At 36.2% G+C, this 21,442-nt stretch overlaps 3 protein-coding genes across 3 annotated transcripts; 1 reads left to right on the top strand and 2 right to left on the bottom strand.

Annotated features, from left to right (window-relative positions):
* Positions 1-316: 316 nt before the first annotated feature.
* On the bottom strand, positions 317-973 carry LOC146926073 (uncharacterized). The gene has a single exon (XM_085706857.1). It carries the CDS (start codon positions 971-973, stop codon positions 317-319), a length of 657 nt encoding a protein of 218 aa, XP_085562983.1.
* Positions 974-2,220: 1,247 nt separating this feature from the next.
* Positions 2,221-3,249, bottom strand: LOC146926074 (uncharacterized). Its single transcript, XM_085706858.1, has 3 exons — positions 2,801-3,249; positions 2,458-2,689; positions 2,221-2,379 (listed from the first exon to the last, which is right to left on the bottom strand). The coding sequence occupies exons 1-3, from the start codon at positions 3,247-3,249 to the stop codon at positions 2,221-2,223; spliced, it is 840 nt and encodes a 279-aa protein (XP_085562984.1).
* A 4,979-nt stretch (positions 3,250-8,228) lies between these two features.
* On the top strand, positions 8,229-10,097 carry LOC146926075 (putative 2-oxoglutarate-dependent dioxygenase AOP1). Its single transcript, XM_085758485.1, has 3 exons — positions 8,229-8,649; positions 8,992-9,313; positions 9,521-10,097. The coding sequence occupies exons 1-3, from the start codon at positions 8,276-8,278 to the stop codon at positions 9,767-9,769; spliced, it is 945 nt and encodes a 314-aa protein (XP_085614611.1). The 5' UTR covers positions 8,229-8,275; the 3' UTR covers positions 9,770-10,097.
* The last annotated feature ends 11,345 nt before the right edge of the window (positions 10,098-21,442 follow it).

Genomic DNA, 21,442 nt, shown 5'->3' on the forward strand with positions numbered 1-21,442 from the left:
AGTACCGCGTGTAACTCTTCGGCCCACTGAGTTTTGGCCGTGTCTAGCCTTCTTCATATTCCTTGCAGAATGACCCTGTTTGCAGCCTCGGCGAGGCCGTTGGTTTGAGGGTGTTCGACGGAGGTGAAGCTTTGCTTGATGCCGATATTCCTTAGGTAGTACTGGAACCTTTGGTCCGTGAACTGTGTACCATTGTCGGATATCACCAATGCCGGTACTCCGAATCTTGCTAAGATGTTTCTTTTGAAGAAACGGAGTACGTTTTTGGCTGTGATCTTAGCCAACGGTTCTGCTTCGATCCATTTGGTCAAATAGTCTATGGCAACGACCAGGTATTTAAGCTGCCCTGCTGCTTTGGGGAATGGTCCCAAGAGGTCGATGCCCCACCATGCGAAAGGCCAGGTGATACCAAGGATGTTAGCTCAGTGGGAGGTGCTAGGTGCATGTCCCCGTGTCGCTGGCATTTATCGCATAGGTTCACGTAGTCTTGGGCGTCTTTCAACATGGTGGGCCAGTAGTATCCTGCTCGTAGGACCTTTTTTGCGAGAGCTTTTGCACCAAGGTGTTGTCCGCATATGCCGTCGTGGATGTCGGCGGGGACTTCTTGGGTCTCATTAGGTCCTAGGCACTTGATTAGCGGAGTGATGAAACCTCTTTTGTATAAGGTTCCTTCCACCAAAGTGAATGAGCAGGCTCTTCGTTTCAACCTTGTCTTTTCTTGCGGATCGGTAGGGAGTTCGCCATTCTCTATGTATCGAGAGATGGGTCCTCTCCAGTCCTCCATTCCAATGATCGAATTGATCTCTTGATGCATAGTTTCGATATTCTGGATGCTTGGCTCGCCGAGGACCTCTTGTATTACTGTTTTGTTTCCGTTCGCAGTTCGCGTACTTGCGAGTTTTAAAAGAATGTCTGCCCGAGTATTCTGTTCGCGGGGAACGTGAGTTACTTCGACGGCTTCGAATTCTTTCATTTTCTCTAGTACTAACTGGACATACTCTCCTTGACTTGGGAAGCCACTAATTGCGAGTCGGTAAAGATTTTCACCTTTTTGGCCCCCAGGTCCTTGGCGGTTCGCAAGCCAGCCAGGAAGGCTTCGTACTCTGCAGTGTTATTTGTAACATGGAAAGATAAAGCGAGGGAAATTTCGACAACGATACCTTTGTTGTCTTCTACGATTATTCTGGCTCCGCTTCCCTTAGAGTTGGACGATCCGTCTACGAAGACAGTCCATTCGTCAGAACTTTCCTCGGGTGGAAACGTCATCTCGGCGAGGAAGTCGGCGAACACTTGCGCCTTCAGTGCCTTTCTGAATTCGTAATGTATGTCGAACTCGGATAGTTCGAGTGACCATTTCATCATCCGACCGGCTACATTTGGGCGACCCAATATTTGTCTGATGGGTTGGTCTGTCCGGACTATCACCGTATGAGCTAGGAAGTATTGCCTCAATCTTCTGGCTGCAGTGAGGAGTGCGAGGGCTACCTTTTCAATCCTCTGGTACCTTGTTTCAGGTCCCAACAATGCTTTGCTGGTGAAATATACCAGTTTCTGCCCCTCCGTCGTTTCTCTGATGAGGACGACGTTTACCGTGTCAGAGGAAACGGAGAGGTATAGGTATAGTATTTCACCTTGATCTGGTCGCGATAGCACTGGTGGCGCAGAGAGCGTTTCTTTGAGGTGCTTTAAGGCGGTCTCGCACTCGTCCGTCCATTTGAACTTCGTTTCTTTCCTCAAGAGTTTGAAGAAAGGAAGTGCGTGTTGAGCGGATTTGGCCACGAACCTAGAGAGAGCGGTCAGCATTCCGTTGAGCATTTGGATGCACTTCTTGGAGTGGGGTGTTGGAAGCTCAGTAAATGCGCGACATTTATCTGGGTTCGCTTCGATTCCTCTTTCTGTTAGATAGAAACCAAGGAACTTACCCACTTGGACTCCAAAGGTGTATTTTTCTGGGTTGAGTCGCATGTTGTATTTCTGAGTTTGCTCGAACACTCTTTTGTGATGGGCGACATGATCCACCTCTTGTTGGGATTTTACGATCATGTCGTCCATGTAAACCTCTAAAATGTCGCCCAGAAGTGTCTTGTCATAGACTATGTTCATCATACGTTGATAAGTAGCCCTCGTGTTTCGTAGACCGAAGGGCATTACATTGTAGTAATAGTTCCCTGATTCGGTCATGAAGGCTGTTTTCATTTTATCTTCTTCAGCCATGGGTATCTAATTGTACCCAGAATAGGCATCCACGAAGGATAAAAGTTTATAGCCAGAGGAATTATCAACGAGTTTATCGATGTTAGGAAGAGGATATGCGTCTTTAGGGCAGGCCCTATTAAGATCGGTATAGTCAACACACATACACCATTTTCCATTAGGTTTCTTGACAAGTACAACATTGGAGAGCCAGGTAGTGTATTTGGCCTCAGAAATAAACTTTGCCTCTAGGAGGTCTTTTACAGCTTTTTCTGCAGCCTCTGATTTTTCAGGAGACTGCTTTCTACGCCGCTGGGCTACAGCGCTAACTCCGGGATCTACTGTCAGCCGATGATAGGCGACGCTAAGGTCGATTCCGGGCATGTCGTCTGCGCTCCATGCGAATAGGTCAGCGTTCTCTCTGAGGCAGGCGATCAGCTGGTTCTTGACAAGTTTGGGGAGATCCTTACCAATCTTGAAGTTCTTCGAGGGGTCGCTTCAGAAAGGGACCAGCTCGAACTCACCATCAGGAACAGGTCGAAGAAGTTTCGCGTTGAGCGGATCCTTCTTCTCTCATTTTTGCTCCTTCAGGTCCTCCTTGGTGAACCTGGGGTCAAGTTCGACCAAGTTGGCGTCCAGAATACTCGCAGCAGCTTTCCCTTTGTCCTCAGCAGGCTTGTTGGATTGGGAAACCGAGTTCTGTGTTTTGTTGGCTTGGAGGAAACATCTTCTAGCAGCTTCGATGTCTCCGCTGAGTGAGGCGATGATGCCTTCCTTTGCATGGTATTTCAACTTCAGATGAGCGGTTGAACATGCGGCCCCTAGCTGGGCTAGCCCGGTTCTCCCTATAATGCAGTTATAGAGAGTAGGGCAGTCGATCACCAAGAATGGGACCTTTATTGTTTTCTTGGCCTCTGCTTCGCCGAAAGAGACCAGTAGTTCCACGTACCCCCATGGTTGAGTGGATGAGCCGTTGAAGCCGTAGAGTTCATCCCCAACGTAAGGAGAAAGGTTTTTCTCTGTTAGTTGGAGAGTTTTGAACAGGCTGGTGTACATGATGTCACATGAGGCCCCTGTGTCTATCAGGACTCGTCGGACATCTGTATTGACCATCGATGCTCGCACGAGCAAAGGAATGGCAGAATTTGAAGCTCCACCAGGAATTCAGAGTCGTAGAACGCCAAAGGTGGCCTTCCTCCTCGATTGGAGGGGGCCATGGTATTGACGCTCATGAGCTCCTCAAATTTCCTCTTCATGCTTCCCATGGAGATGTTCAGTGTTCCTCCGGTGATGATGTTGGCGGTAGGGAACTGCTCCCAGGTGCATGAATAGGGGGTGATTTCCACGTTGTCAGGGAAATCACCGAGATGTTCCACGGACATGGCGATGGTCCTTCCATGTTCGGAACCATCACCGATGAGCTCGACAGCTTTCCGTTCTGCTTCTGGATTTTTTATGTACTGTTTGAGCCGACCTCTCTGGATGAGGAGTTCAATGGCATCCTTCAGATGGATGCAGTCGTCAGTGGTATGTCCGTGGCATTTGTGGAACCGACAATATTTTGTTTTGCCGATCCCCTTCCTCTCCTCAGATGGAGCCTTTGTGGCTTGATGCCAACTTCTGCTAGATCGGCTATGGCGATCTCGACGAGGATTTTCTCCCTTGACATAGCCAATGGAGTGTACTCGGTGAAGTGGCCGTTGGGCCTCTTGCTTTTGCGAGCAGCTTTACCTTCCTTCTTTTTCTCCTGGAAGGGCTTTTTGGAGGATTCAGTAGCAGGCTCCTCCTTCCTGACTTTGTTGAGACTGTCCGCGTACAGAGCCTCTTCGTAGGCAATGTAGATCTTGGCGATCGCTAGGAACTCGTTGAGAGTCCTTAGGCGATCCAAGAGGACAACTTTCTTCACGTCTGTCTCATCGCGCAGGCCTTTGGCAATGAGGTACAGCTTCATTGTCTCATTTGCGCCTCGGACCTGGACGGCTTCTTTGTTGAACCTCTCGATGTAGTCTCGGAGAGGCTCGCTTCTTCCTTGGACGATGGCTTCGAGGGAAGCCACCGTTTTTGGTTGCGTCCTTGACGCGGTGAAATGGGTGGTGAACTCGTCGTAGAGGTCGCTCCAGGAGTCGATGGAGTTTCTCCTCAAGTTCTTGAACCACGTGACCGCTCCTCGTCTCAGGGTGGTGACGAAAAGCTTATATTTGACGGCGCCCCGCACCGACCGGTAAGTGAGAACTGCTTCGATGTTCTCGATGTGCTCATCCGGATCGGTAGTCCCGTCGTATGAGTCCATTTGTGGCGGCTTTTCCAGTCCGCGTGGGATAGGAGCTTCCCGGATACGCCGTGTGAACGGACCGTAAGGGTTACGATCTGTTCAGGTATCGCGAGTGTCCACTGAACGGGAAGGTGACCATGAACGTCCGTTGCGCCTGGGCGGAGATCTCCTGGGAGGAGGCCGGCGTAGAGGGGATCTTCTCGATGGGGCCTGTCTCAGAGGAGATCTATTGGGTGGAGACCGCCTCAGAGGGGATCTCCTAGGTGGAGACCGTCGGGGGGATCTCCTTGTTGACCTCCTGGTGTAGGATGGAGATCCGATGCTCACCGAATGTCGGGGGGATCTGGAACGTGACCGACTGGGGCTCTCTCCTCTTCTGTTACGTATTGGGGAGATAGATCGCCGAGTTTGGACGGTTGTACGTGCTTTCTCCAGATCCATCAGTCGGCGGTTCTGTTCCTCGATTAACGACTTCTGTCGTTGAACCGTGCGGATCAGGTTACCGATGAGTACGCCAGTTGGTGTTGCATCTTCTGGTGTCTCTGTAGGACAGTTGGGACCTTGCAGAGGCCTTTGCTGGAGAGGAAGTATTTGAGTTGGTTCCTCCCTGGGTGTATCCACAGGTGAAGGTGAAGATGTCATGCCATCCTGTTGAGGAATGCGCACTTCACTTCGTAACTGGGATTTGGCACCGTTGGCAGCCATACCCACACAGTCGGCGCCACTGATCGTACCTGATCAGAAGGTGACTGTCGGTGCTTTGAATGTGGTGGTTGGGACGGCGGTGGAATGCGTCAGAATGCTTCTTGGAGCGGATGGGGGGTGTGTACCTGCAGGCACTCCGACGCTCAAGTCAGTAGAGATCAGAGAGTGAGGGTTTTAGAGGAAGAAAGAGTTCTACCTTGGGAACTGCAGTGAGTCCCCTATTTATAGAGGTGGAGAGCTGCAGAGCCGTTGAGGAGGCACACCTGGCTCTGGCGGTTACGAAATCGTGGGAAGTGTAACCGCCAGAGAGTTTATTGCGGGAACGTGCAGAATGTGCAAAGAGACGTTGGGGTTCGTTTGAACCGGTCTCGTTTGCTTCGTGCACCCCCCTCGCGGAGAGGGGGCAAGTTGCGAGCAATAATGCCAAACGTGGAGTTTGGGCTCTGTGAGATATTGGGCCTAAGCTAATGGGCCAATAATCCTTTTGCTCGGTCCAGAACAATACCCTTATTTATTTTGCATTTTTTTCTTCAATCAACAATAAATATTATGTTGAAAACATAAACTAACTCTCTCTCTTAAGGATAAAATTGTAAAAACAATAGTAATTATATATTCCCTCTGGTCACATTTATAAGCAAAAAGTAACTTTTTAGGTTCATTGAATAACTAATGTATCTGACCTATATAAAGACCGGATACATTAAGTATTCAATGAACTTAAAAAGTTGTTTTTTGCTTATAAATGTGACCGGAGGGAGTATAATATAACAAATAAAATAGGGAGTTAAATGTAACCAACTTTCTTAAGCTCCGTAATTTTTGTAAAAGGCTCCTATATTTAGGGGACAAAGGTAGTATAAGACTTAATCTTAAACTCATTTCATAATCTTAAAAGCATAAAAAGTTATCTTTTCAATGTAACATTTAATTTTAATTATATTTTTAGATCCTTATCTTGTGTACTAAGGACACAAGTTAGCATTTTCCTAAATTTTATTTGGACAAAATATAGCATAATTGACATAATTGATTAATGACAAATGTTAACTTGTGTCCTCAATGACACATGTTAAGGAACTTATTATAGAAATATACGTTTCAAATATTATGTTAAAATATTATATTTTCCAATGCAAAGTTGCTCTTTTTGGGTTCCTTAACATGTGTCCTTAGAACATAAGTTAACATGACCCTTGATTAATATATGCATAATTATTACATAAGTTAATATTATGTTTTCTAACACGACTAATATATATCTATTGAAAATAATTGCACGGAACTAATTAATTTCTGCGGTCCGGACACAACTTCTGCAATCTGCATGAATGACATCAAAGATCCGACAAACAAGAGTATTATTTATGGTACAAGATTTGATTATTATTTTTTAAAATATAGTAAAAGATTTGATGTTTTCTCGAGCTTAAAGTATCAACCATTATTAATCAACATTTCTCCATTTTATTCAAATTCCAAATCTCTCATCTCTATATATTTTATAGGTCTAGATCACATTGTTTTATCATGTTTTATGCAAATATGTTTCGCCATAAAGATTTGAATCTTTTCGATTGGTCATGTTTACATAATATTCTTTGTCGTCTAATCATTTTTAAATATAAACATCACATTTTAAGAGATTTAAACAAAGCTCATAAGGGAGTCACAATGAAAACCCCAATAATTTTGTTTGCAATCTTGATATGCTTATTTATAGTTAAGTCCAAAATTATTCCTCTTACTATGTAACATCATCAACAAGCTTTATAAGAGTCTTTAATCAATGAGCAGAGTTTATTCTAAACGAAGGGGATTAAACTCTTACAACGTCATAAATGAAAGTTTAAATTCCTAAAAGATAGATACATTTGATATCCGACACGTCTAAAATAAGATTACTTCTACAAAAGAGAACCTAATAAAAACTATAAAAACAATAAATAAATAAAGTTTTTCACATATGAATAAAAAAAAGAAAATTCCTTGATATTCATGAAAAAATATGAGTACCAATACTTAAATGTAAAATTAACCTAAAATTTGATTACATATTAGCGGATGGTGCGGGTAGGGGTGGGCATGGTTCGGTTTTTAAAGAAAACCGAATTGAACCAACTTGTTTCAATGGTTCGAAAAACTGAACCGAACCGTTTGAGTTTTGCGAGTAACCGGACCGAACCAAAGTTATGGTTCGATTAACCGTTTTGGTGTCTACGAACCGAATCGAACCAAACCGAACCTAAAATAATATTTTGAATCAAAATGTATTTTCTTATCCTTTGGCGAACCAAATTGTTTTTTCTTTTTCATAAATTGGAATTTTGCGACATGTGTTAAGAATTTTATCCTCTAAAAAATGTATTAAGACTTTTTATTAATTATATTTAAACTATGACCAAATGTATTAACCCTTTTTAAGAATTAAATCACACTAGTTATTGATTTCTTGTGGTTTTACTAGTTGTATTTTAGGAATACCAACAAAAACATCAACAAATTCCAATGATAATGCATGAAGAAATGGAAAATAAAACTTCATTATTAAAATATGAAATTTCTGTTTTGCTAATGGTTTGGTTCGGTCCAAAACGATTAAGTTATGGTTCAATAATTGTTATTAAATTGCCTCTTCAAAAAAAATAATTGTTATTAAATTACTGGTTCGATTCGCAAACCACTTAAATGGTTCGGTTAATTTCAATACGGTTCATTTCGGTTCGCGGTTCGGTAAGGTTTTCGGTTCTTTTTTCCCATCCCTAGATGTGGGTATTACTACCCGGTGTTCGATTTGTTTATGGTTTTTTTTGTTGGGCTTACGCCTTCTTTTATTCCAAAAAAAAAACCTGAAATTAAAGTTCACTTAAAAATAATTAAATATTTAAATGTTACAAATATATAGTTAAATAATAGATGTTTGCTACTAGAGTTGTTAATGTAAAATAAACATTTAATATTATCAATTGTCAAGGTCACTATTACAATGTAGTGCACACATATTGTATAAATCAATCACAAAACTGATCAATAACACTCATAGGTTCATACATAGCTTAAAGTAAGCATTACCCTTAATCAAATTAGGGAAGGAAAATTGAAAATATGAGCTCAGAAACCACTCCCAGGCTTCCAATAATTGACTTCAATAACCTCAATTTGGAAGCCAAAAGTCCCAATTGGGAGTTAGTGAAGTCCCAAGTCTATAAGGCATTAGTAGAGTATGGTTGCTTTGAAGCAATTTTTGATAAAGTTCCTTTAGACCTTCGTAAAGACATATTTGCTTCAATAGAAGAGCTCTTTGACCTCCCTTTAGAGACTAAGCTGCTCAATGTGTCTAATAAGCCTTATGATGGCTATATTGGTCAATATCCTGTAGTTCCACTTTATGAGAGCATGGCCATTCAGGATGCAAATATCTTAGAGAAAGTAAAAAGCACGACCAATATCTTGTGGCCGGATGGAAACAAAATTTTTAGGTACGTACTCATCATTATATCTTGATTGAATCATCAGTTAGAACATAAAGTTGTTAATATTTTAAAATAGTCTCTAACATCGAAAATGTCTCTTCAAGTATCTTTAAGGGTATTTTTTAGAGTTTTAAACTTCAAAAAGTTTGTCCTTAACAAGTTTCAGGGAAGATTGATGCGACATAAAGTTGAAAGGAAAAATCATTACTATAAAAACTCGTTGTTAACAATATCTCGAATTTCTTCAAAGTGACGTGACTATAAAACTTTGTAAACTTTATATCCTATTTATCATTGGAACTAATATTCCTTTAATTAGCCCCTTATTAATTTTATTTTCTTTTGCAGTGAAACCATACATTCTTTCTCCGAGGAGCTAATTGAGTTGGATCAGGTTATTAGGAAGATGATTTTGGAAAGTTTAGGTGTTGAAAAGTACATGGAGGAACACATGAACTCAACCAATTACCGTCTCAGGGTTATGAAGTACAAAGGCCCTCAAACAAGTGACACAAAACTAGGCCTCAGTCCACACACTGACAAGAACTTTGTGACCATATTGTACCAAAATCAAGTGGAAGGTTTAGAGATGATGACCAAAGATGAACAATGGATAAGCTACAAGCCTTCTTCAGAAAGTTTTGTAGTTGTGCTTGGTGATTCTATGCATGTAAATTCCATTCACCATTCCTCATTTATAAATAACCATCAATTGGTAACTAATGAAGGTTTAAATCAGTGTCGTGATCGCATAAAAATCTCTAATGTCGTAGCCCATATCGTGGTCACATGCATTTATAAAACCATGTTGAGATTTATTATTATGGCATTTGTTGAATTATATTGAAAATTTTCATTACTCATGTAAATTTTGCAGGCATGGTCAAACGGGAGGCTGCATTCGCCATTTCACCGGGTGATGATGAGTGGGAATGAGGCAAGGTATTCAGCAGGGTTGTTCTCTAACCCCAATGGAGGGTACATTATAAAAGCTCCCGAGGAGCTGGTGGAGGAGGAGCACCCTTTACTCTTTAAGCCTTTTGATTATGCTGAGTTCCTCAAGTATTATCACTCTCGAGAAGGCATGGGGGCTCGGTTTGCTATCCGCACTTATTGTGGTGTTTGAGCTATCCACACTTACTGCTCAAATTACACTGGTGTTACGTCTGGGTAGTGTTACATTGCTCAATAGCGTTTTAGTATATATGTATTTTACAAGTGTTCCTCAAGTATTACTACTCCCATGAAGGTCAAAGGGGTGGGCTTGAGCTATAGCTTATGTTATTAAGAGGGTGTGCCAAAAATATATATGTTGTGTGTTCCAGTGTTCTCTAGACAATTTACCTTGAACTTGATAAAAATTTGTTATATGTTGTTTGCATTCATTGGCTTTGTCCTTTGTAAGAAGTATTGTGTTGTGTGATCAAATATAAAACTACGTTGCTTTGTTTTCATGTATTGATTAAAAAACAAATATTTTTGTGTAAGCACACGTATGCAAAGTTGAAGAAAATATCAAATTAAATTTGAACAAGAACTATGGTTGTCAATAATTGCTTTATTATAATAAAGGCTAATCGTCCTGTAATTTAGTCAAAACATGAATTTAACAAAACATGAATTTAATATGAATTTTTGCATTTTTTACGGTTAAAATTTCATATTTAATTTGTGTTTTGTTAAAAAATTCTAATTTTTTTTAGGAAATTTGTTTAGAATATTTTACACATTTCTGCATAATTTTATATTAAAAAATACAAAAATTAAGTTAAAAATAGGGACCAAAAGTAGTGATTGAAAATTTTATAGGGACTAAAAGTTGAAGGAAAATTTTAGAGGGACTAAAACGAAAAGTTGACATATTTATAGGGACCAAAAACATATTTAACCCTTCTTTCTTTTTCGTTTTTAACAATGTTGAATTTGTGTTTGATTTTGATGTATACCACCAATTTAAATGAATGAATATCATCATTTTTAGTAAATAAAAAAACACATATTAAGTAATACGGTGTCTATATTTTCATTTTCATTTTTTTTAAAAGAACATAATTTTATTTTTTCTGAGTTGATACCATAATTTATTTTATTTGGACAAAATATAGCATAATTGACACAATGGATTAATATATGCATATAATTATTACATAAGTTAATATACTGTCAAAAAAAAAAAAGAGCATTATCCTTTGAAAATAATTGTACGACAACTAATTAATTTCTTTTTTTAAGAAAACTAATTAATTTCTTGTGGTCCGGACACAAATTGTGCATGAATGACATCAAAGATCCGACAAGAGTTCCTTTGAATGTGCATTTTTCTATGGTACAAGATTTGATGTTTTCTCGAGCTTAAAATCTTTATACTAACAATTTAGAGATTTTAGAAATAGTTTATTCCAAAATCCTCTCCTCTAAAGATGTCCACATCATCATAATCCTACTTGGAATTTGTTCCAAAAAATTCCCCTAATTTTTAATACAAGCTTAATAATTATAATTATTATTAAAAACCGTTTTTTTATTAAACATTAAATTGTACATAAAATACATAGTTGGTTACGATCAAATAATATTAATATAATTATTGTTTCAATTAAAATTTATATGTTACATTTAAAAATTGGTTAGTTACAATCAAATAATTATTAATATAATTATTGTTTCGATTAAAATTTATATGTTACATTAAAAAATTGGTACGTTACAATCAAATAATTATTAATATAATTATTGTTTCGATTAAAATTTATATGTTACATTAAAATTTGTATGTTACAATCAAATAATTATTAATATAACTAGTATTCAATTAACGTTTATACGATACATTAAAAATTTTGTAGGTTACAAAATTATAATAAATAACTTGAATAAATTATATTTTGAATTTTGGTCCGTTACACTATGACAGTAACCTACTAATTAAAAATTTAATTGTAGTAATTAGTTTTTAAGGTTATATAATTAATTTTTATTCATTACAAAATTATATTACTTAATATTAATAAGATATTATTAAATTTCAAATGTTATGAAGTTAATTTTTTGTAGGTTACATGAAATATAATCTAATCGTTTAATGCACATTTTATAATATTATAGACGTTGATAATATTAATTTTAAAACGGTCAAATTAATAATTAATAGATATTAACCGTTATGGTACTATTTTTCTATATAAATAGTAGCGCTTCTGGGTACGAGGACAAAACAATCACAAAATATAGTTCTTCTTTTTCTGTTCTTTGTTTCTATGATATCTATATTCTAACTTATTTTTGTAATTTTTTCTATTGCAAAGAAAAATGTCTACGAAACACGACTTCATCACTGATGTTTCACCAAGAAAACAATCGTAGACATTCGACGTGAGGGTTGTTCGTGCTTGGTTTTTTCAAGACTATAAAAATAAAAAACTACCATTTTCCATGGAGTTGGTTCTAATGAATCGAAAGGTATTTTCTTTCATATCGTTTTAGTTTTTTTTATTTTTTTGTTTAAAGTGTAATGTTTTAATCTTTGTTATGTAGGGTGACCAAATTGGTGCGTTATACGAAGAAATTGATCTACAAGTTCAAGGAGTAGCTCCAAGAGGGAGTGGTGCTCACAATTTCCTCATTTGATGTTGCTTGCAACAGTGGTTCGTATAGACCTCCACGCAATGAATACAAACTGAATTTCACAATCAGCATAAAAGTCAAAATATCTAAATATGTTTTGGTCCCTACATACATGACTTCGTTTACACCTGCATCTAAGGTTTTCAATGATTCTTACAACAACAACTACATGGTTGATAAGTGACTATCACTTTAAACAATATTATGGTATTTAAACAATATTTGTATAATCTTTGACAATTTTAATTAGGTATCGCTTTAAATGTACTCTTTTTAGTGAGTATGTTGAAGAGTTGAACTCTTTTCTATCTTCCGGTGAATCTCAAAATGTTGTAGTTGCCATTATGTATGCAAAAGTTAAATTGTTTCAAGGTAATAATTTATAACTGTCAACGTGATTGTTTGTATATATATATATATATATATATATATATATATATATATATATATATAATTGAATCATATGTTTATCATCAAACTAATTTCGAACCCCCATCCCTTTCTAACAGCATGAAAATTTTAGTTTTAAGTTACTTAACATTTAATATATTATATATTGATGCAATTGGTGTCTTGACTGAGGTGAATTTTGTTTGTATGAAGACGTCAAATCAATTATATTAAAAACCCTTCAAGCACAAGATGTTTCCAACAAAGGAAATACAAAGTTCAAGATACACATATACAAAAAACCAAATCATGAGGTAGAATGGCCAAGAGAAGAGTAGAAGGATTATTCCACCAACATTTCAACTCAAAATACGTACCTGATTTCTTAGCATTTTGCAACCACTAAACGAGAATTGTAAATTTATCTAACAACACCATAAATTGGTTCTTGTGACAAAAATGTAAGAATTTTTGTCTTTCCAAATAATCCAAATGCCAGTCAACAAAATCAACTGAAAACTAAAAGAAACTTTTTTTTTTGAACAATTGAGAACCACCGAAATGAAGAGAGTACCCTCGCAATAATTAATGGGAAGAACACAACAATTATCCAACCACTTTAGAATATTATGTCATATGCTACCAAAGAATTCACAGTAAAAATATAAAAGATCATTTTTCTCTTTTTCACTTATGTCAGAACATAAAAACGAGTCCATATTTAAAATACTCCATCAAGCTAAGTTATCCTTTGTTAGAATTCAGTTCTTGAATAGCCTCCACGGAAAGAGAGGGACATTTAGAGGGTCTAATTTGTTCCTAATGAGATTTTTTTAGAGCCATAGGTTCAACATGCTCCACCTGCATCATCAGATGATATTACCCTTTTGTCAATATACATTTCATCATGATCAACTTTAAAGAAAATTATCAAAGACGCTAGCCTTAAAAAAATGTCCAACAAAGGACAACAATATATCCCCTGCACCTCCTTCTAAGAAAATTTTTATGACATCGTCTCCACCCATCCAACTCTAACCTACGTATCTCCTTAAATGACATAGAGTTATTTTGAGATAACTCAAAAATTCTTCTAAATATATTACACAAAGGACCGCTCTACAACCACCAATCATGGCAAAAATGTGAATTTTTCTCATTACCCTCCACTATCATCAAGTTGTCATCAAAGCAGTTTCTAATCCCCATCTCCACCCCTATTTTAACACAATGGAAGTATTTTTACCATACATACGCCTAAATGTCCCTACTCTTCACATGAACTCCCTCCAACCTATTCTAGGAAGCTAAAACTTTAAGATGCAAAGTCATTGATCCATATTAGCCTCCAAAATCATTCACTTAACAAAGATAAGTGAAAATTCTGCACTATACAAACCCCCAAGGAACAACTATATCGACCAAAACACACCTTATATCACTTAACCCAATTGACTTTCCTAGCTTCCACACTCCCTCCACACTAAAAATAATAAGGATTCAATAAAATAAATTTTACTTATGTGAGCCTTGAAGAATGAAAGAAATTAAACCAACTGTGCTATATTGGAGGAGAATACAAAGATACATTACAAGAACAAAGATACATTACAAGAATATTGAATTGAATTCGAATGGGTGAACTTGATTTGTTTTTATTTTTTTAATTTTAATATATAATACATTATGGTATTTAATTATTATTTTAATTATTTGTCAATTAATTTTGAAGAGATGTCAGTTTGAATGTACTCTTTTTCTATCTTCCGGTGAATTTAAAAAGGTGACTGACAATTTTTTTGGCAAACGTTAAGTTGTTCCTAGGTAAGTATTTATAACTATCAACTTGATTATTTTATATTATTAAAAAATACATATCTATTCATTTACTTGAACCATTTTATTTGTTTCTTTATAGATTGAAAAATGATGTTACAAAATTATTTTCAATCAACTAAGATCAAATTCAACCGTTAAATTTAGAGACAAAAAGAACTACGGAAAATGTATGCTTATTTTGATGGAGGAGATTTTTTTTTTCCACAATCCTTTTAGAAAATACATTTTCTAATAAATGGTAAAAGAAAATTACCTTTATTTTTAGTTGCCTGATCTATCCTGCATTAGCATACTAGAAGAGTTTTTTTAACCTTACTCCTAGGATCATCATTGAGGAGTTGAAAGGAACTTGCATGTAATTGAGTGGGTCGACATAGATCTTCTACCTCTTTCTTCCCCATGTTTGGTGGAGGTTTTAGTTTGTGGGTTTCGGTTAGGAACTTTAAGAAGGAGTAAGTGTTTGCTTAAAAAAATGAGAAACAATGAATTCGAAATCATAATTACACTAAAGTATAACGAAATTAGGTTAGAATGTTTTAATTTTTTACCCTTGATCTCTAATTAAAAAAATGAAGGGAGGAGATTAAACAAAATTGTTTTCTCAATTTTTTCTCACTGTAGATAATTTGCTTCCGAGAAAAATTCTCTCTCCAATATTTTTGAAGGGACTCTCTCTCCAATCTTAGATATAAAAAATAAATAATTATATATTTTTTATCTTAAATTAAAACAAATATAACTTACTTTGACTCTATTTGATGTTATTTATCCTAATATACATTTTAATTCATGTAAGTTTTATTTTAAGTATTTTTTTATCCTCATGAAACAAGTTCCAATAGATGGTACTTTTCATAATTTTATATATTTTTATCAAATTGAGAAAACTAATTGCATATAAGTAAATTTTTGAAGTTATTTATTTTTTTATAATTGAAATCCGAGAGAGTATTGTGATTAGATAAAAAAAAGTAATAATTTTATTCATAGTGGTAGATTAAAACAGAGGTAATCATACCTCTTATTAATTAGATATATTTTTAAGAATATATTAATTATTTATAGTGTTTTTATATTTTAAGCATAGTTGTACTTTTGTCCACTATTTTATCACTCACAAAAATAGTTGTATCTTTGTAAAATTTAACTTTTTTGGTCCCAATAAACAGTGATCTATTGTTTCAATTTTAAATATGAAGATAAAGTACTACATAATATCAAAATCCTGAAATAAAATCAAACTAAAAAAAAATCATATTGTAACATCCCGCCTGTCAGTGTCTGAACTGTATCAGTCGATCGTCCCAGAGAACGTATTTTGAAAGAAAGTTAATGGAGAATATTTATTATGTAATGTCAGCTTATTACAGAGTAAGTATCAGAGACGAATATGACACGCTTAAAGGCAAGGGCATTTTGGTAATTTCACGTGGGAAGGATATTTAATTGATTTTATCCCAAAAATATCTCATTCTCTATTTTCTTTCTCTCTCTAAGATGGCAAAGATTTTCTTTCCCCTCCCTTCTCTCTCTAAGCTCACGCCCTCTTCCTCTCTTCTCTTCACCAATCTTTTTAAATCTTCTTCCTCCCATGATAAGTGAATTCATCTTACTCCCTTTTGATCTCTTTAACTCAAGTAAGCTTGGGATTTGTTGGTTTTCTTTAATCTTTCTTCCAAGAATGGATTCATAATCTAAGGTTTGGTTTTGAGCAAGGAGCTAGGGCTTTGGGTTATGATTTTGGGAGCTTTTGAAGAATATGTTTCATGGGATTGTTGAATCAAGCTAGAAATAACTAAGGGTTTGCTTTGAAATCAAGGGCTAGGGTTTGTTTGTTGGAAAGTACAAAAATGATTCAAGCTAAAGTTTCTTCATGGTCAAGGTGTCTTTATATGCAAGAAAGAACAACAAGATTGGTAAAGCTTGAGCCAAGGAAACAAGAGGAACAAATCTAGGGTTTTGGCTTGATTGGGCTTGGAATTCTTGCTGCTTCAAGAACTTGTTTTAGGTGAGTTCCTTAGATAGATTTCCCACCTTGAATTTATGTGTTTGACTTGTAAGATAAGAAATGAAGTTGTTAGGGTTTGCATATAGTATGTAAGCACCCCTTTTCATGTTATGCTTGTTAAACTTGCCAATGCTTGCCATTCAAATGTTTCACAAGTTTCCTATGACCTCTAGAATCATACTATGCATAAGGGTATTTGGTTTTGAGGCTTTTGGGTCAAGAACACTTTTTATGCAGGCTGGACTGTCACAGCTCGCCTCGCGAGCAAGTGAGCTCGCCATGGCGAGCAAGACAGCCGAACCAGGGGTACTACTCGCCCCTAGCTCGCCTCGCGAGCAATGCAGCTCGCCACGACGAGTAATGCTGCTCGCCTCGCGAGCAAGACAGTGCCTACGGCATTTTTGCTTGTCTCAGGCCTTGTTGTCGTCCTTCGAGCCGGTGTTACCCGAGCAGTCTTTTTGAAAATAAATCCCTCAAACCAAGATTCTATTGGCTAATTTTAAGTAAAGATTTCTTGAGAAGGAGCAAGTATTTGGCATAGTTAGCAAAGCATGGCAATGAAAGAATAGTAAGATAAGTCAGGGTAGCAAGTCAACCATTAAGAAAGGGAAGAGCTAGAGCCTCGGTATAGTTATCGAGAACTAGAATAGTTAGAAAGGAATAGAATGCTTTGCATTAGTAATATGCTTGATAAGACGCAAGGTAATGTGAGTATTATCTTCGTCAAGAAGCATGTGCCATGTGAGTATGGCAAGACGTGAATCGATTCCGTATCCATTCACAAAGTAAGATAAGCAAGCTTTAAGTTACCTCTAGTGGGATCGTTTAAAGATCCGAGGTAAAAGAGATAGTATGACTAGGTTTAACCATCATACATGCATAAGACTAAGACTTATAAGAAAGAAAGAGTGTTATGTCTCTTGTAATCCTTCCAAGGTTGGATTCAAGGGGTTCCCCAAGGGGAATGGTTAAGCCGAAAGGGAGCCGCATTTCACTAAGTTAAGGTGTCGTGTCTTTTATATTCCTTCCAAGGTTGGATATAAAAGGTTCTCCAAGGGGAATGGGGTAAGCCGTAAGGGACCCGCACGTTCACTAAGGGAGTCCGGTGCGCTATTGCAAAGCATTTTCACCGGTAGTAAGGGATTAACTTCCGGGGTTACTCCACTCGGAACTAATCCGTAAAATGAACTCAGATAAGTTGTTTGTTACACGCTAACATAATCAATAAAGCTGACTATGCATATTCATCATATATTTATGTGTTATGTCGTAGAGCCTTGGCATAGACTGTCAAGAAGTAGAAAGAATAAAGAAGAAGATAGTCAAGAACTAGCAAGCTAGAAAGAGTCACTTTGGTGGCAAGTTTAAGATAGATGCAACTTATTCAAGTAAGCAAGTAAGCGAGTAAAGAAAGATATACCGAAGACGATCATAGGTTTCCCTAATCGTCCGGTTTAGAGTTGTGTCATGACTTTAGCAAGTGAATGCCTTGATGCGTAGATAGTATCTTGGCATTGCGGTATTAGTTTCCCCTTAACCGCCATGACACGAGTAAGATGAGAAGCCAATAACAAGTTAAGAATATTAAGACGGCCCTAGTATGCACAACCGTCTAAGAACGCAAGTCCCCACACACGTATAATCAACCGTTAGGTTGTAATGTAGACACGTGGTGACCGTAGGTTTCCCCTGAGGTTACCTATAGCCTAGGATTTAGGGGGAACTCACTGAGACATTATGTCTCATCCCAATCCTTATTTGTTTCAGATATCAGATTGGACGTCAAGATAGTAGCCGGATGGATTTTCAGCAAGAGCCCGTTCGTACCTGAAGCATGAAGATTATGGATCTCAAGGATGTATTTATTTTAATTTAGATAAGTTATGAAGTTTGACATAGTACGAACGCGTGTTGTTGTATATAAATTCATTCGAAGTAATTATGTTGTAATTTTTTTTTAATGTATCCAATACTAAAATAACGCACATGCTAGACTTTCTAGATACGTCTAGTATGGGTGTTACACATATAATATTTAAAAAACTTATTTATGGGTAGACCCTGTTAAAGAATTTTAAATAAAATGTATCCCGTGCTTGGCACGGGGCGTTACACTAGTATTAACCAACATTTCTCCATTTTATTAAAATTCCAAATCTCATCTCTCATCTCTATATATTTTAAAGGTCTAGATCACATTGTTTTATGCAAACACGAGAGGATTCTAATCATGTTTCGCCATATGGTTTGAGTCTTGTCGATTGATCATGTTTATACAATACACTTTCTCGAATAATCTTTTTATTTTATTTACTATAAACATCAAATTTTAAGAGATTTATAGAAGCTCAAAAGAGAGTCACAACAAAAACCCCAATAATTTTGTTTGCAATCTTGATATGCTTGGTTGTGGTGAAGTCCAAAATTATTCTTCCTATTAAATATAAGGGAGGCAAATCAAAGATTACTTCTACAAGAGTATGTAAACTCTTACAACGTGACAAATAAAAGTTCAAATTCTACTAAGATCATCTCCAATGGGGTTATTGAAAGCCTATTGAAGCCTATTGAACCATTGGAAGGTTGCTTGTTGAACATGACATGGAGGAGTTGGGTGATGAATTGATTCAACTTGTTTAAACACTGACCCGCCAGGCCACGCGTCAGCTTCCAATTCCACAAACGTGGCGCGTGAAGTACAAGCGCCGACAGCGCGCGCGAGCGTCAGAGGACGCGGAGAGAGAAATGAAAATGGATAAAAGGGGGACCACGTGGCTGCATGCTATTGGTTGTTTGGATTATTATTTTTATTTTTTGGTAAGAGTTGTTTGCATTTTTATTATCTTTATGTTTTGGACTCAATTATTTGATTGCAAAAAAAAAAATTTTTTAATCAAAATTCATTATTTTTTTCTCTACAAATAGAGACTTGGATAATTTGATTTGAACACAGAAAAAAAACCAAGTTTTTCACTCTCTTAATCTTATTATTAGGTTTTCTTTTGAAGATTAAGTGCTTTTTTGTGAAATGAATCCCAATAATAATCATTTTGTTGTTGTATTGCATTTTAAGTTAAGAAAATAAAAATAAATTATTTAAATACATTTTATTTTTACAAAAAAATTAAAAATTAAGCCTTTTTTAATTTAATTATAAACGATAATTGTATTATTATGTAATTATAAAAACAAAAATATAAATTAAATAAGAATAAGAAATAAAAGATGGTGGGGTAGGGTGTTGAATGATAAAACCATTGGAGTGGATAAAATTGAATGTGTATTGAATTAAGAGAGAGAAAATGATGAGGAGTGTTGGGAATTGAAAAAGTGGGTGTTGAAGGTTATTGATTTTTTTTTTACCATTGTACATGGTCTAAGAGATACTGATGCAGACACATTTGATATATAACACATCTAAAATAAGATTACTTCTAGATAAGGGAGCCTATAAAATATCATAAAGAATAATAAATAACTAAATAAATAAAGTACTTCACAGATGAATAAAATAAAGAAAATTCCTTGATATTCATGAAAAAATATGAATACACCTATATATACCTAAAAGTAACCTAAAATTTGTTTGCATGTTTAACTAAAATTTGTTTCTTAAATTAATCATAATTTGTGTAAATGAAATTGGATAATCCTCCTTAACAACTTAGCCTTCCATCATAGATGACATATCAAGTGAGACGAGTTTTTATTGTGAGAGATAAGATGGTTAAATCTTAACCATTTGATCCATTTTTACCATGATGTTTAATTTTTATGCTTCTCTTCTCTAGTGAGAGGAGTTTTCAGCTTCTCCATCCCTCTCCGTGTTTTAAGGATCCAGTCTTAAGAGTTGTTAATGTAAAATATAGGATAGAGCATCGGACGCAGGGGCGGATTTGGACATATAATATCAATGGGGCTAATTTTTTTTGTCAAATAACTAAATAATACTAAATTTAATAAGAAGTTAAACTAAAAATAGTTGTAACAATCAAAATTACAAAGAAAATACTCTATTATCTATTTGTTGAAAATGTGCTAAAAATACATTATTACTAATTGTTTTAAGAACATCGTTACAAGACAATCATTTATAAAAATATATCAGATGACTTCTACTAAAACCTGAAATAGATATTCAATATGCAACATTCAAATTGAAAAGTAATTTTACATAAAAGTAATGTATCGGTACCACAAAACCTAAAACCTAAAACCTAAAACCACAAATCAATATTCAATATGCCTTCAATTTTACGATGTTTCATAAAACCACAAATTACAAACTTCAGGGGCGGATTTGTTTAAGGCTAGGTGTGGCAATAGCCACACCAGCCCAGCCCAATTTATTTTTCTTTTATAAATAACAACCAAACTCAGGCCCAACCCAGTATCCTTTCAATTCAATATTCCTTCAACCAGTTTTACAGAAACAGAACGTTTTCTTCCTTCCCTCTTCTGCACTGTATGCGCGCTCACTCTCCCTCATTCCTTCCATAGAAAAAATCGATTCCTTCCTTTCTTTTCTCAGATGGAAAATCAATTCATTCATTCTCTTCAACAATCAGCATAAAAATCAATTACTTCTTCCTTCCCTGTTCTGTTTCTGTTATGCACAAAGCTGAGAAGAGGAGTTTGGATAATGAGGGGAAAACTTGAAAAAAGAAAGAGAATTGTGCATAACAGAAACAGAACAGGGAAGGAAGAAGTAATTGATTTTTATGCTGATTGTTGAAGAGAATGAATGAATTGATTTTCCATCTGAGAAAGGAAAGGAAGGAATCGATTTTTTCTATGGAAGGAATGAGGGAGAGTGAGCGCGCATACACTGCAGAAGAGAGAAGGAAGAAAACGTTCTGTTTCTGTAAAACTGGTTGAAGGAATATTGAATTGAAAGGATACTGGGTTGGGCCTGAGTTTGGTTGTTATTTATAAAAG

The sequence above is a fragment of the Medicago sativa genome, chromosome 4 (assembly GCF_051527215.1).
Source record: "Medicago sativa cultivar Bolivia chromosome 4, Bolivia_mono, whole genome shotgun sequence".
NCBI classification, from domain to species: Eukaryota; Viridiplantae; Streptophyta; class Magnoliopsida; order Fabales; family Fabaceae; genus Medicago; species Medicago sativa.

What these genes read in the sequence shown, in the direction of transcription:
- LOC146926073 (XM_085706857.1), bottom strand. Translation starts at nt 973, where the DNA reads ATGAAAGAATTCGAAGCCGTCGAAGTAACTCACGTTCCCCGCGAACAG.
- LOC146926074 (XM_085706858.1), bottom strand. Translation starts at nt 3,249, where the DNA reads ATGTACACCAGCCTGTTCAAAACTCTCCAACTAACAGAGAAAAACCTT. An exon ending in TTGGTCGAACTTGACCCCAG is followed by an intron (nt 2,690 to 2,800) that starts GTTCACCAAGGA and finishes CCCTTTCTGAAG; the next exon opens with CGACCCCTCGAAGAACTTCA. An exon ending in CAGAGGCTGCAGAAAAAGCT is followed by an intron (nt 2,380 to 2,457) that starts GTAAAAGACCTC and finishes GTACTTGTCAAG; the next exon opens with AAACCTAATGGAAAATGGTG.
- LOC146926075 (XM_085758485.1), top strand. Translation starts at nt 8,276, where the DNA reads ATGAGCTCAGAAACCACTCCCAGGCTTCCAATAATTGACTTCAATAAC. An exon ending in GATGGAAACAAAATTTTTAG is followed by an intron (nt 8,650 to 8,991) that starts GTACGTACTCAT and finishes TTTCTTTTGCAG; the next exon opens with TGAAACCATACATTCTTTCT. An exon ending in TGCTTGGTGATTCTATGCAT is followed by an intron (nt 9,314 to 9,520) that starts GTAAATTCCATT and finishes TAAATTTTGCAG; the next exon opens with GCATGGTCAAACGGGAGGCT.